We start from the raw sequence: 14078 nt of genomic DNA, 5'->3' as shown, positions 1-14078 counted from the left end.
ACAAGGAATAAAGTACATAGACAGTAGCCGTACTATTCCATAGTAGTACTAACCAACTACTAATAACCAACTCAACCGGCTACTAATAACAATCGGCTAACTCACGGGTGCAGCACAAGCTTACAACAGCCACTGCGTAGACTTTACCAGAAAGTCCTGTTGTGTGTGTTGTGCGTATGTTATTTCAACAAATAACTAACTAAATAAATAAATAAATAAATAAATAAATAAACAAGTAATAAAAACAGTGTAATGTCATCGAAAAGCGATCGTCTGTATCGCCGAATGTAAAGTTTTATCGTCCGGCGTTGGTTGCTAGGAAACAGAATAGTCGGAACGTAAGCTGCTCTCATTTGTTCTGGCCGGACGTTTCATTCGGTTGCACACCATGCCCTTGACTTCCTACGAGAGGTGATAGCCGATAAGTAAACGCAGGCGCTTGGGAGGTCGCTAAAATTTCTGAATTGAAGAGGAAATATTTTGGCCATGGGGTTCGTGCCAGACGAGGCAAAGTGTCTCCCTCCTCCGGGAATCGTCAACAGGAACTCGGTGTGGCTGTCAGTTGTCGGCTGGTGCTCCGCGATGCTTCATAATGGCATCAACCACAGGCCGCCGCTAAAATCAGGTTAGCATGTTTGCTAGCTGACTTTCAGACTAACCTTATATTGTGCACAGAAATGCACTTCCCTCTCAAACGTTGGATATATTTTAATCACAAAACTTGCTCTTACCCTCGCATGGTGTATTTAGCAAAGAGCCAACCCGCTGTGTCGTGGCGGAGCAGTGATTTGTTATGACATCAATTTATAATAGGTGATCTCTGATCTCAAAGACAAATCAATTATTGAATATTTACAAGCTAACTATTATGCAGTTGCTTGGTTTATATTCTGAACATGTACTGTAAATGTCATTATGCTAGTTTTATAGTCAGGTAGCTAGTTAAAAGGCCTACATTGAACTCTCTGTAACTTATGTCTCCTTATTTTGTAAACTAAAGATGGCTGCAAGCCTGTGGTTCCTCAGAAGCTCAGTGAAAGCTTTTGTTTGTGCCTTCAGCTCAAACGTCATATCGTCATGCTGTGTGCAGAAAACAGAATATTAGCTCTCTTATTTTCACTTCTTAGGTGTTCATCGACAGTGCCTGATGGCAACAATTGGTTGGTTCATCGGCTACCACATTACAAAATATGAAAATTACATTTACGCCAAACGTGATCGAGATATGCGGGAGTACATCAGACTCCACCCGGATGAGTTTGCACCGAAGGGTAAGTGAAGACACAAGAACCCAACAAATCTGCTGTCCTTGTATATAATGTCTGATGCACATTTCTTCATATTTTGTATTAAAACCTTGGAAGAGACATTGATTAAGACCACATCACTGATGATTTTCGATGAAAATCTGTAGCACGATAGTTGTTAGGTGGATTTTCATTAAGCAAGGGAAGGAAGTGCACAGTGCTGGTATTATGTGTTTATATGATACAAGCATGACGTCCTTGTATGAATGTTATTGTTATTGTTCTGTTATCCTATTTCATATTATCTATTGCATGAATATATTTTTCATATATTGCATCATCAATAACAGCAATCTTATAGCATTCCAGAATCTTAAAACATGGTCAGTATGAGGGTATGAAGCCCCATGCTGTTTATGCATTAATGTCTGTAGTGTTTGTAGCACAATGGGACATTTTTAAGTCTTCACATAGAAATGTTAAACTGGGCTCATGTATGCGTGCAGTCAGATTGTTCCTGTTTGTTTTATCTGACAGACAAGAAGACCTTTGCAGAAATTGTCGAGCCTTTCCATCCTATTCGCTAAGTGTCTGCGGCTGGTGAAGACGGAAGAGGGAAGGAGAGAAAACATTTGCAGATTACCATCTGTCCTGACTGCTCTTTTTGTGACATATTTCTGTCATTTATTGTGTGATATATAACTATGTAAATAAAAAAAGAAATATCCAAATTCAACATTTTCTGACTGAAACTTTCGTGATTTGTCACAACAGTCAGCATGATTCTCTACAAGGTTGTGTGTTTGGACATGAGACAAGCCTAGAACACAGCTCTGTTGAATCACAATCATGTCAATTCATATTTGTGCCTTGTCTCCAAACCAGAGCCGCAGTTATTACAGTTAGCAAATGAAGAGATGCAATTGATCAGTTTTGGCAATGCACGTTTATTCCATATTATTAAGTTAGAAGCTTGGGGTCACTGAACGTAAATAGTTCAGGCATTTGAGATGTTCACATGACTTTTTTTATGCACAGCATTTTTACAAAAAACTGATGTTTGCCTGATGTCCACATATATGGTTTCTAATTTGCCACTCCAATTATGTCCATATATTTCTCAGTTAGGTTCTGGGTCTTCTTGGTGAGGTCAGTCATGACAGAAAACAGTCCTCTCAGGTGGAAGTGGAAGAGAGCATCAGGATGTGTGTCCAAAAGAGGCTCCAGGGTCTTGAACATAGTGTTGTTCTTGCCCTTGGGGTCATCCAGAGGAACCAGGCTGCTCTCCACTGTGTTTCTTATGGCCTTGAGCATCAGGTAGTTGTCATACAGGTCACTGCAGGACTCCTCTGCTGCATCACAGTCCCACAGCTCATCGGAGGGCACATCTCTCAGCAGGCTGGGCAGGAGAATGGTCTTCTCCATGTCACTCACAGCTGAGCTGTATCGTCTCAGAGTCAAGAGCAGGCTGTTTTTGTTGAACTTGGCCTCGGCATGCTGCATGGTTCCAGTTGGTTGTGGTTGACTGTTCCTGTGCTGTGGTGGCTAACAGTAGGAAGCAGTGTGCAGTGCGAAGCCCTGAGAGCAGATACTGGTGTATTTATATGATGGACACAGGTGGGTTGATCAGTGCGGTTACGTAATTACATCGTCCGATACATTTGGGAATGCTTTGAGTGCTATGTGGAGTCAAACCCTTATCTTTATTTGATTTGCACAACCTGCAGCTTCTCAGAGGTTATAATAATGTCCGACCAGCGTGCACCAAAATGAACATCTGGCAAATCATTAACCAGGCAGACCATAACTCCTGACTCTTCTGTTGTCTGTTTACACAGTATTGCAAAAGCAAGGAGAACTCGGATGATTAATGTTAAAAGGGAAAGTTTATGCTTTATCACGGTTCTGATGCAATCATAAAAATTAAAGAAGCTGACATTAAATTCACAGGGTCCAGGTGGTCCTGGGTACAAACATTTGTTTCTAGGTCTGGTTCCCCTCGAAAATAAATGACTGCTGATCATCAGGTCCTTTCATGTGTGTGATGAGCTCTGGTATTTTCTGCAGAAATGGAAATAAAAGCTCTGCAGTCTGTCTCTTGGCAGGCTAGCTGAGGAGAGGAGCCAAGCACCACCCTGAACACGAAATACCAGTTTGTGCCTCTTATAAAGACAAACGTTGTGTAGAATATAATAGCTGCTCTTTGGATCAGAAGGATTTGAAATATATTTTCATGCAGTGACAGATGATTGCAGTTTGAATGAAATAATTATACAATCAACTGCCAGCATGAAGATGATTTTCTTTAAAAGAACAAAAGGTTTTTAAGAAAAACATTGTATTGATTTGTAAGGCAACACTGTAACCTTAATGATTGTAAAATATAGTAAAATATTACATTTCATGTCAAATATTTTTTACATTCAGTCACTCTATGGATATTCAGTTACCCTCCAGTTTTTATAAAAGCAACAGCGTAGATTTCATGTAGATTTTTACAAGAGCAATAACACAAAACAAAGAACAAACGATCTAAGTGTTACAGATGTTAACCAGTGTTAACACCCAAGTACTGTGGTTATGGCATAGATGGCATAGGATGGCATAGGAGGTGAAGCTTTCTGTTGTGAATTTGTAAGAAGTTGGCAGTTGTTTTTAACAGGACTAATGGAAATTAAAATGTTCAATTCTATATCAATTACAACAATTAATTAACTCTAAATGTTAGTTAGTAGTAAGCCACTCTTCTTTCAAATGGTGCCTGACAGTAGTGCAAACCAAGTCCATTCAATATTTCCAGCTCAATAAGATCATAATAAAGTGATTTATCCACCTTGTTTTGTGCCATCTACTCGATTCATGATGGGAACCTGAGAGCAGATGGACCCTCCCCGACCGAGACTCTCCAAACACTGTTTAACAAAACTGAAGGAGCAAGAAAAGTGCGAGCACAAGCAGAGGGACGAGGATAAAGTCTCTGCTTCCCTCAGGTGACATCCAGAGAGGTCATATCTGCATGGATCAGTTCTTCCAGCTCATGCGATGCAGTCTGAGATGGGACTTGGCTCTTCCTCCATCAAGCACATACACTCTTTCCTCAACACTGCAATCCACCAAAACCTCCACTGTCCACGCAATCCAGTTTGTTGATTCAAATTCAGTTCACGGCGTTCTTCTGTTGACCTCTGATAATGATTTCAAGGACATTGGTGAGATCCATCATCTTGATGAGCATATCCATGATGTCCGGATGTTCCCTGGCTCCACTGATAAACTCCTCCAGTGTCAGCTCACCTGAGGACACACGTAGCAAAGATGAAAATGACATCTACACATTTTTAACATCAGGTCAAGTCATAATTATTAGAACAAATCATATATTAGGACATTTCCAAACTGCTAACCAAGGACACTGTTTTTGATGTTCAGTGCTGATGAATCATAATATCATTCGTTAGTTAGTTAGTTAGTTAGTTAGTTAGTTAGTTAGTTAGTTAGTTAGTTAGTTAGTTAGTTAGTTAGTTAGTTACTTTTGGATTGACAATAAGATGTTCCTACCTTCTCCGTGCACATCGATCTTCTCATATATAAGAGTTACGATCTCTTCTGGAGGGATGTCGTAACTTCTAGTGATGTCTTGAATAGCCTGATAGAAGAGTTTACACAGTTAATTGTTGGTAAACACTCCAAAGCTGTTTGTCTTTATAAAATACACTAATAATGGTTTAAAGACACAACTGAATACTGGTTCTACTACACCTGCTATTGAATCAAAAACTACAAATACTACCACTGCTACAACCATGACCTACATCAAACTGAGCTCTTACTTAAGAGTACAATTATCAATATAATGGTGATGAAGTAAAACGGTGTCATGTAATCTGTAGGATGATCACTAAGCGACTTCTTCAGTGAGTGAATTATGTTACAGGCAAGGCTTTATTTAGACTTAGGGTTAGATAAGAAGCCCCCTGGATTAGATGGCATGTCTAGTTCATGGCCTGTTAAACCCATATCTGCTCTTTTCAGAGAAGAGCAGCTAAGCTTTATGATTCAGATCTCTGGTTCTGTGAAATTCCAGTTATGAAACATTAAAAGAAAAATATTTTCTACCTTAAAAATTGTCTCCAGCTCTTCCTTGTCAATTTTCCCATTTCCATCTTGATCAAAGAGCTTGAAGTACCACTTTAGTTTCTGGTTAATTTCTCCTTTCAGTAGTAAACTGATTGCTGCAATGTATTCGACAAAGTCTATATAACCATCCTGAAAAAAGACACACAGAAGATACAGTTAGAAGGACAATGAATCCATTGTTTGCACCAAAACTTAGAATTTAAATTGCAATAATAATTTTGCATTTCATTATTCTATATGAGGGCAAACACCATAGCAGATATGTACAGACACAGTAAATCCTCATAAATTGTCCGAAGCTTTGTGAAAAAATTCAGGACAGACAAGAGCTGACCTCCTTTCTTTTAATCTCTCATGAAAGGTCAGAGATCACTGTAATCTCTGCGCAGTCCTTTCAAAAGTTACACCTTTCACGTAAAAAAATAATACAGTGAGCATGTTATTTTAATACCTGAGAACTGTTTCAACAATTCGCATGTTATTCACCAAACAACTGTTTTATCTGTGAAGATTGTATTATCAGTTGGCAAAGTGTTGTCGGACTGACCAGAGTTTTAGGGGAATTGCAAAATCCATTTATTCCTGTGCTGGGGAAGAAGAAATTTGTTGCAGGTGGTTTTCTTACCCCATCCATATCGAAGGTGAAGAAGACTTGGTCCACATAGCTGCTGGCCTCCTCTGTCATACCGTTCATTTCAAGCATGGTCTTGAGCTCGAAGAGTGTTATGAGGCCGGAAGGAGACTCCCTCATGAATTTGGTGTACCAGTGGTGCATGTCCTCCTCTAGGATATCATCCATGCTGGAGCAGTGGGTGCCCATTATTCCTGCAGAGGTGTTTTGTCTAGAATCCTGCAGAGAGCCAGTGATGAAGCTGAGGCGGGAGAAGAAACTGTGCGTACTGATCGCCGGCAGCAGTGAGGTCTGACTGAAACCTCATGCAACGATCAACTTAACCTTTAAGTCTTGGGGCAGCCAAAAGGAGAGATAACCCTTTAATGGGATAACAGCAGGAGTTTTCCAAGAACCTCAGGACACTGCACGCTCAATGGCTGAAGCTGGGCTCCAGGGAGCTGGGCCTCTGAATGTGCAGCCAGCTCCCTCAGGTTTGAACTCTTGATTGGGAACAAAGATACTTTTTTTTTTCCTCATATTTCTATTCCAGTATTTATTTACTCCCTTTATTCACTTTTCTGTTTATACAGCTTTTACGTTGAAGCTTAGTGAGTTATATCCCTGACTACCTTTATTTTGTATTCTCATCTGCATACTCTCAATCTACCCACACAGCTGTGCACCCATTCATAAAGGTTATCACACACCTGTGGGATTCCTCAAGGAATTAACCAAGGGACGTCCTCCTGGAACCGACTTATCCTCTTTTCAAAAACGAACAGATTAAGGGTATTTCTGACCTACAAATCACTCAGTAAGACCTCTGTGAAATATTACATAAAATTATTATCTGTGATAAATAGTCATACGTGGTAAAGGTACGTTAAATATACATGTGAAACATGCCTCTTGCTTTCAAAAGATAATGATTTTACATTTTTTTTGCTATTGAGTATTGAGGGACAGTCATTTGTCAGTCTTTTGGATTAGTTTATTTTCTACTGAAAGGCAGGAAAACACCTACATGGAGGAATGAAAAATGTGCTTTTCCTGTTATAATACATTGGCCCTTTGTAGTTGTGCACATTTTGGATACAAGAAAATTTCTTCAGCATTGCCCAAGAGCACAATAACCTCCATCATTCTCACACAGAGGAAGTTTGGAAACATCCAACAGTCTTACTAAATCTGCCTGCTCAGCCAAACTGAGCAGTTAGGGACGCAGGGCCTCTGTCAGACAGGTGACCAAGAAGCCAAGATCACTGTGAATGAGACCAAGAGTTCAAGGACAGTCATCAGTGCAGCACTACACCAGTCAGGCTTTTACGGTAGAGTGGGCAGACGGAAGCCATCCCTCACTAAACAGCAGAGTTTGCTAAAAGGCACTTGAACAACTTTCAGGCCATGAGAAGCAAAATCCTCTCGTCTGATGAAACAATGACTGGAACTATGTGGCCACAGTTTCCAGCGGTCTGTGTGGGGAAACCAGTGGCCCAGCCAGAGTCCAGACCTGAACCCAATCCAGCATCTCTGGAATGATCTGAAAATGGCTGTCCACCAACTCTCTCCATCCAGCCTGGATACACTGGAATGATTTTGCCCAGTAGTGGGAGAAACTCTTAGAAGAAAGGTGTGCCAAGCATGTAGGATCATTTACAAGAAGACTTAAGGCTGTCGTTGCTGCCAAAGGTGCTTTAAGTGAAGGGTCTGATACTTAGTAAATAGGATATTTCAGTCTTTTATTTTTAGTACATTTACAAAACGCTCCAAAAGCCTGTTTCTGCATCGCCATTGTGGAAATGTTGTGTAGACTAATGAGAAAAAAAAATGAACTGAATCCATTTTAGAATTACTCTTCAACAAAACTAAACTTTCTTGCACTGTACTGCTCGCTTACAATCCAATCAGACCTCTCAGGTCATCAGGTCAAGGTGTTCTCACTGTACCTAGAAAAGAAGCAGATCTGGTTTTGAGGGAGGTTCTCAGGTCTTTGCAGGTCACGTGGCAGATAGTTGTCACATCAGTGTTGTTGTTCTTATATTTTAATGTAGTATATTTGTTGCAGTTTGCACTTTGATGTAGAGCACACTGAGTTTGCCTGTATTTACCTAATAAAATTGCCTTTAGCCAAGAAGTAAATCATTTTCAGCCCCTTCCAGCCTGAGTTCCTATGAGCAGGTCAAAATAACATCTTTGCCACTTTTCTATGAATGTTGAGAAACTGAAAATGTTCATGATAACCCTAAAATAATAACAAGATTAAGAATATTAAAGAATTTCTTCAGACACATTTTATAATCATCAATCTAAGTTTTGTGACCAATGCTAGTTTCATATGAGAGACGTTTATAACAGATTTTGTCTGTGGCGGAGTTTGAGTCAATAAAGATGTAGAAACCCCTTGCACACATGCCAGAATGGATAAATACATGTTTAACCAGCACTGCTGACCCACGGCTGACCTTACAGATTATGGACTTGAGAGAAGGGAAATGCTGTATAAACCAATCAGACAATCAAAGCTCAGGGTCCTTATTATAGTAAATCTGACTTCACATGGCTGACAATTCTCAAAATAGGATTGAGAAAATGGACCACCAGTGACTACAGAATGCACAGGCAGCTAATAAAGATAAGATATACACAACCGTGGCCCATGCTGCTGCCCCGTGCCATGATCTGTCAGAGCTGCCAACAGGTTAAGAAAAGTGTTTACCTTAAAGAGAGACATCTGCAGAAAATAGCCTCCCTAACTCTAAAAACAGTACAAAACCAGTTTAAGTCAACAAAAGTTGCCCAGTCTGAATCAATAAAACAAGTCTAAAGTGAAATGGGCAAGTTTATTAATGTTTAGCCCAACATGTGCAATATTTGAGGGTTTCAAAGAGAATGTGGTCATTTGGTTTTATGTACAGTAATAAGCTGTTGAAATCTCTTGGATGCACTAATGCACTGCTGTTTAAACGACCTTTTGACCAGCATGTGACTGTCATGCAGCAAGGACATTCGAGAAGTACACGTGAAAATATATTCCCCCTTCTGGAAAAAAAGATATACAGTACTAAGAATTCATGTCATACACACACAAAAATATTTCTTTTTCAAGTGACTGTATCTTTTCAGTATAGCCAATAGGTGCTCAATGAAACACAGCTATTTGTGGGATTAAATTTTATATAATCTTGTTTTTCAGAACAAAAAAAAAAAAGTTTTTACCTGCACTGTCACCTGAATGATAATTTAATGCTATAGAAAATAGCCAAAACTTTAAGTATAATTTCTATGCCAATCTAATACTTGTTCATCCATACATCACCAAGATACATCATATCTTGGTATTTGATTATTCCAGACTCCATTGCAAAAAGGAGAATTTACAGACTCTCAGTTATACTGTAACTCAATGACTATAAAAACTTTGATTTGAGCTTCACATTAGGTGCAGTTTCAGCAGTTACAAACACTGGATCTGTAAAAAATCTTCTTTATTTGAGAAAATATAGGCCATACACATTTTATCTTGCATAATAATCATTATCAAACCATACCACCAACCTTAATCAGATGTGATCTTATCACAAAAAATGAACTGATTAAAAAAAACTCTACATGGCAATTAGTGTCTTAGTTGTCTCAAGTGTCAGCTCTTTCCATTAAGTCTTGTACCGAGTGCCACCAGCTGAAGCGGAAGAATGGCTGTGACCATTTAATTTGGCATAATCATTAAGCACAGCTGTAATCTTATTAGAGGACAGGCTGCTTGACATGATCACTATCAGGAAACAAACTGCAATCTGACACATTGACAGTTCTACTTAATTAACATGTTAAGCACCAGCAGCGCTATTAAATGTAACAACCTGCTGCTGCCTCAACTCAAGAAGAAAATACCAATGCAGACAAACAAACAAACGAACAAGCAGAGGAAACAGCTCCTGTTCACTTGCATGTGGGATATGCACCCCCTCTACTGGTCAACCACAAAGATGCTTAGAGGCACAGCAGATTCATGAGGGTGAAAACCGAGCTGAGGTGTCTGTCAAACGAAACAAAGCTGATTTTCCTGCAGTGTTTGTTTCTCTCTAGGTAAATACTTTAAGAGTGCTCTATGGTTTTGGATCGCAAATGAACAGTAAATGGGACAGACATGCAAATATAAGCACATATATTTCCGTTTAAAACACCTATTCAGCCACAGGTTTTGTACAAATGTCCATGCACAAATCACAGTGATAGTCAAGGAATGCATATAAATAATTGCAGCATTTATACCAATACTCATAGACATAATAAACTTGCGGTTAAAGAAGGCACAATAATACACAATCTCAAATACATAAAAATTGCCACATAATCAGCAAAGTCCTGCTTTTTGTTGGCATTCTCTTGTGAGTGGAACCACTCAGTACGTCCATTTTACCTGACAAGTCCAACACTGTTGGCTGAGTCTCATCAGGAACAGTCTTAAAAGCCAAGATCATCCATATGACCTGTAGCCACAGTGGGTTTGTGTGACTGTGACCACGTAGTTTCCTGTGGTAAACATGCATCATATGCCATATCTTCACAGGCTCATGGGAGAATCACACAAAAGTCTGACAAATCACATGCTACAAACATGCACCTTAATGTAGGTTTGTTGTTTCCTCAGTGTCTCAAAGCCGGATACACTCATTTTCCAGTCTGTCGGTGAACATTTGTCATTAATGTCTCTGCATTTTTAGGGAAACTGGCTCAATGTACATTTCTGTCTTCTCCAGCTCCTGGTCATACAGAAACTGCCTGAACACATTGTACACCATTTCCCTGCTCAGAGTAAAGTTTCTCAGCTGATCCTGCTCTTCCTCAGGCATGAGGAATGTCAGCTGGTAGTCAGCGATGACTGAGCCGTTTCTGCAGGGAAAGAACAGAAGTTTGGAAGCTCAACACATTTTTTTCTGTGAAACATGCAAATGACAAAATGCTAAATCTAGTGGTTTCATGTAGCAGAGGTGAAAAATGTAGTCCAGAACCTCTGAAGGGGATGCGTGCTTACCTGAAAGCATATATCTCGGCTCTGGAGAAGTATCGCCCCAGTGCAGGGGAGGATCTGTAAAGGTCAGCCATCTGGGCGGGGCAGGTTGAGACATGCAGAAGCAAACAATGAGAGGAAAATGCATTTGGCTGATACCAACCTACTTTCACTTCACGATGAGCTCCATTCTGCTGCTGAGTGCTTTCCATTTAAATTCTCTCTAAGAGATAAAACCAGCCACAGAGGGCTTTCAGCAGCAGGCATGAACAGGGTTTTGATTTGTGAAGCTTGTGGCAATACTGTCTCAGATGAAAAGGTGTCTCTTTTTTCAGATTTTCCATCAACAGAATAATATAATCTACCTAGAATAACGCAATTAATTTAGATTTCTTCTGTTTCATTTATCATATTCTTCTGTTCATGTTACTGAGTACTGTATGTTTTTAATGTAAAGAACATTAATGTTATTTTCAATGAAATGTGCAACCTACTGTAAATGAAACTGCTTTGCCTTAATAATAAAATCACTTCTTCTAATGCCATTAAGTATTGGCCTTACTGTACATACTGCCCTTGCACCTTCCCAAGTTGTTTGTACATTAAGCCATTATACTAAAAGCATCAAGTCAAACATATATATAATGTTTTCCTGCACTTTCTATATTCAACGGTAAATACAACCAATCAAGATGATATTTTAAATTCCATTATTTGAAATATGGTCATAATTGGCCAAACCTTTTCTTGCAGGTTAGCAGCGAGCGCTTGGCTTTCATTGGAGGAAAGGGTGAGATGATCCTCTGTGAAGACCACATTAGGCAGCTGGAAGCTTCCATTGAAATGCAGAGGAACTTTAAACAATGAAGGGTCAAAGTTCTCATCGGCGTCCTCGTGGATCGCTGCTCAAAGAGAAAATGGGTCATGTCTGGAAAAGTAAGTGCTGTGCTGAAGAAGTAACATCATGTTATCATTCGCGCCCCATTGTTTTGTACTGGTTTACAGCTTCATTGCACAGTGTTGATGTTATGTTCCCACGTAAGCATTACATAAAGCCGCACACATTGGCCTTTAGCTGCCGTGACCTTGTAACAGTTGCGCTTTGAAGAATGATAAATTGCTTAGTTATAAATGTATAATCTTGACCTGACTTCTCACCCTCTTAACACTCTACAGCATGCAACACCCTCATCACGAACCTTACCTGAGCACACCGACAGCGAAATTAGAATCACAGCAAGGATGAAGACTAAGATGAAGATGATGACCATCCATAGTCTGACTTTCCAGAAGACGACCTTATTCAGCTCTCGATTTATCCTGCACACGGCGCCGGTCTAAAAGCAAAATGAATTACTTTGTCAAGATATGGCTACAGCCTATGGGGGTTCAATCCTGATGCTGGATGGGTTTCTATTTTTAGAATGGATTTCTGGTATCACTTTAATGAGACATAATTCAAGAAAAATACTAACAGAGCATAAAGAACAGTATCCCAAGCTACAAGAGGAGTATTCTTTTAATTACTGACAAGAAAAGAAAATCTGAATACACTGATGTTATAGGCAGCTGTGCTGTCCTTGTCTGCTGTCCAGGCGATGGATGGCAAAATACTGTAACTGTGAATTATCACTTGGTAACAGAAAAGTTACACTTCCTTTGTTCCAAGCATTGGAGGAAGTCCCCAAAAACAACAAATTTCAAAACACATTTTACCAAACGTCTTCATACCTCTCCAGGAGTGTTTGTATTTCCCAGAATCCTTTGATTTTCTGCTGCATGGCTCAAGGGCTTCGTCTCTCCGTTACATTCAGCATTCTGATGACAAGACACAGCAGACATGTCATGTTTTTTTTTCCTGGAACAAGTCATTTCAGGACAGTGTGTTGATTTATTCACTCCCAAAGGAAGTGACTAGCACAAAGTGTTGCCACAGAGACGAGAGCTCCTTTTTCTGCCTCATAGACAGAGACGAAAAACTCGTATGTGTTATTCTTATCTCTTGAACCAAATACAAGATACACAAGAGCACAACTTTGAAGGAAGCTCACCTCTACAGAAAGCAAAACGTCTCCATCCGATGCACCGACCACACCCTCTCCGTTCCCTTCTGACACCTGGGAACAGGCAAATGTTGGGGAATATTGCTATGAAGTGCTGGACACCACAAAGGTCATTTTTGTGCAAACTGATTATGTACGTTACATAGAGCTGCAACTAAAGACTGTTTCATTATCGACTTATCTCTTGATTATTGTCTCGATCAATCGGTTTGTTGTTAAATCCACAGAACAGCAGAAATTGTGAATAATGTCCATCAGCGTTCACAGAGTTTCATCGTACCAACAGTCTAAATCATAAGCTAGTTTACTGACATAAAAGAATAAGAAAAACCTCACATTTGAAAAGATGGAAAGAGGCCATGTTTGGCATTTTTGCTTTAAAAAAAGTTAAATATCAGAGCAACTGCCTATTTATTTTATTTTACAGCAAATGTAACAGGCTGTACATAGTATATCTTAGTATGCTTCTTTTTAGTATTACATTTTTTATTACGAAATATAATATTATATAATATAATACTCTTCTAGAAGAAGAAGAGGAGGAGGAAGAAGAACATATTCATATTACTATTGGGCATAATTATTACTGGAAATTGGGCAGGTCACTAAATCTCTCATTTACCCCATTAACTCACCAGTTTGTCAGACAAACATGTTGCTCCGTGGTTCCCATTTGTCTTGATGGACTGCAGCTCTATGTCCATGGTGGTTCGGGTCCAGCTCCCAGTTGGGAGTTATTACTGTAAGACTGTGTGACTCCCCAACCCGGAAGTGCGTGTTTCTTATGAATTCCAATAATGAAACTACATTCCGCGAGGTCATAAAAGTCCCAAATGTGGCTCAAAACGCAGCGGTTCCTCAAACTGAACAGGTCACTCAGCGGGTTCACTCGGTGTCATGACAGGTCGTGGGAAAGGGTTTTCCAGAAGCGGACATGACTCCCTTCCGTCCTCCTTCAGCCTGCCAGGTGAAAACCACCTTCAAGTATCGGTACCGCTATGACGTCG

At 39.8% G+C, this 14078-nt stretch overlaps 4 protein-coding genes across 4 annotated transcripts; 1 reads left to right on the top strand and 3 right to left on the bottom strand.

The window, feature by feature from the left end:
• Positions 1-373: 373 nt before the first annotated feature.
• Positions 374-1983, top strand: ndufc2 (NADH:ubiquinone oxidoreductase subunit C2). Its single transcript, XM_070970626.1, has 3 exons — positions 374-625; positions 1128-1271; positions 1785-1983. Exons 1-3 carry the CDS (start codon positions 487-489, stop codon positions 1832-1834), a joined length of 333 nt encoding a protein of 110 aa, XP_070826727.1. The 5' UTR covers positions 374-486; the 3' UTR covers positions 1835-1983.
• Positions 1984-2174: 191 nt separating this feature from the next.
• thrsp (thyroid hormone responsive) lies at positions 2175-3841 on the bottom strand. Its single transcript, XM_070970828.1, has one exon. The coding sequence runs from the start codon at positions 2748-2750 to the stop codon at positions 2334-2336; it is 417 nt and encodes a 138-aa protein (XP_070826929.1). The 5' UTR covers positions 2751-3841; the 3' UTR covers positions 2175-2333.
• A 248-nt stretch (positions 3842-4089) lies between these two features.
• guca1c (guanylate cyclase activator 1C) lies at positions 4090-6296 on the bottom strand. Its single transcript, XM_070970819.1, has 4 exons — positions 6010-6296; positions 5364-5513; positions 4806-4893; positions 4090-4541 (listed from the first exon to the last, which is right to left on the bottom strand). Exons 1-4 carry the CDS (start codon positions 6202-6204, stop codon positions 4405-4407), a joined length of 570 nt encoding a protein of 189 aa, XP_070826920.1. The 5' UTR covers positions 6205-6296; the 3' UTR covers positions 4090-4404.
• Positions 6297-10405: 4109 nt separating this feature from the next.
• Positions 10406-13876, bottom strand: LOC139336749 (TPA-induced transmembrane protein homolog). The gene is made up of 7 exons (XM_070970958.1): positions 13707-13876; positions 13060-13125; positions 12740-12826; positions 12213-12345; positions 11750-11910; positions 11033-11103; positions 10406-10890 (listed from the first exon to the last, which is right to left on the bottom strand). Exons 1-7 carry the CDS (start codon positions 13773-13775, stop codon positions 10701-10703), a joined length of 777 nt encoding a protein of 258 aa, XP_070827059.1. The 5' UTR covers positions 13776-13876; the 3' UTR covers positions 10406-10700.
• Positions 13877-14078: the final 202 nt, after the last annotated feature.

The sequence above is a fragment of the Chaetodon trifascialis genome, chromosome 9 (genome assembly GCF_039877785.1).
Source record: "Chaetodon trifascialis isolate fChaTrf1 chromosome 9, fChaTrf1.hap1, whole genome shotgun sequence".
Taxonomy (NCBI): domain Eukaryota; kingdom Metazoa; phylum Chordata; class Actinopteri; order Chaetodontiformes; family Chaetodontidae; genus Chaetodon; species Chaetodon trifascialis.
Note: the sequence above shows the minus strand (reverse complement) of the source record. Positions and strands in the feature narration are given on the sequence as shown.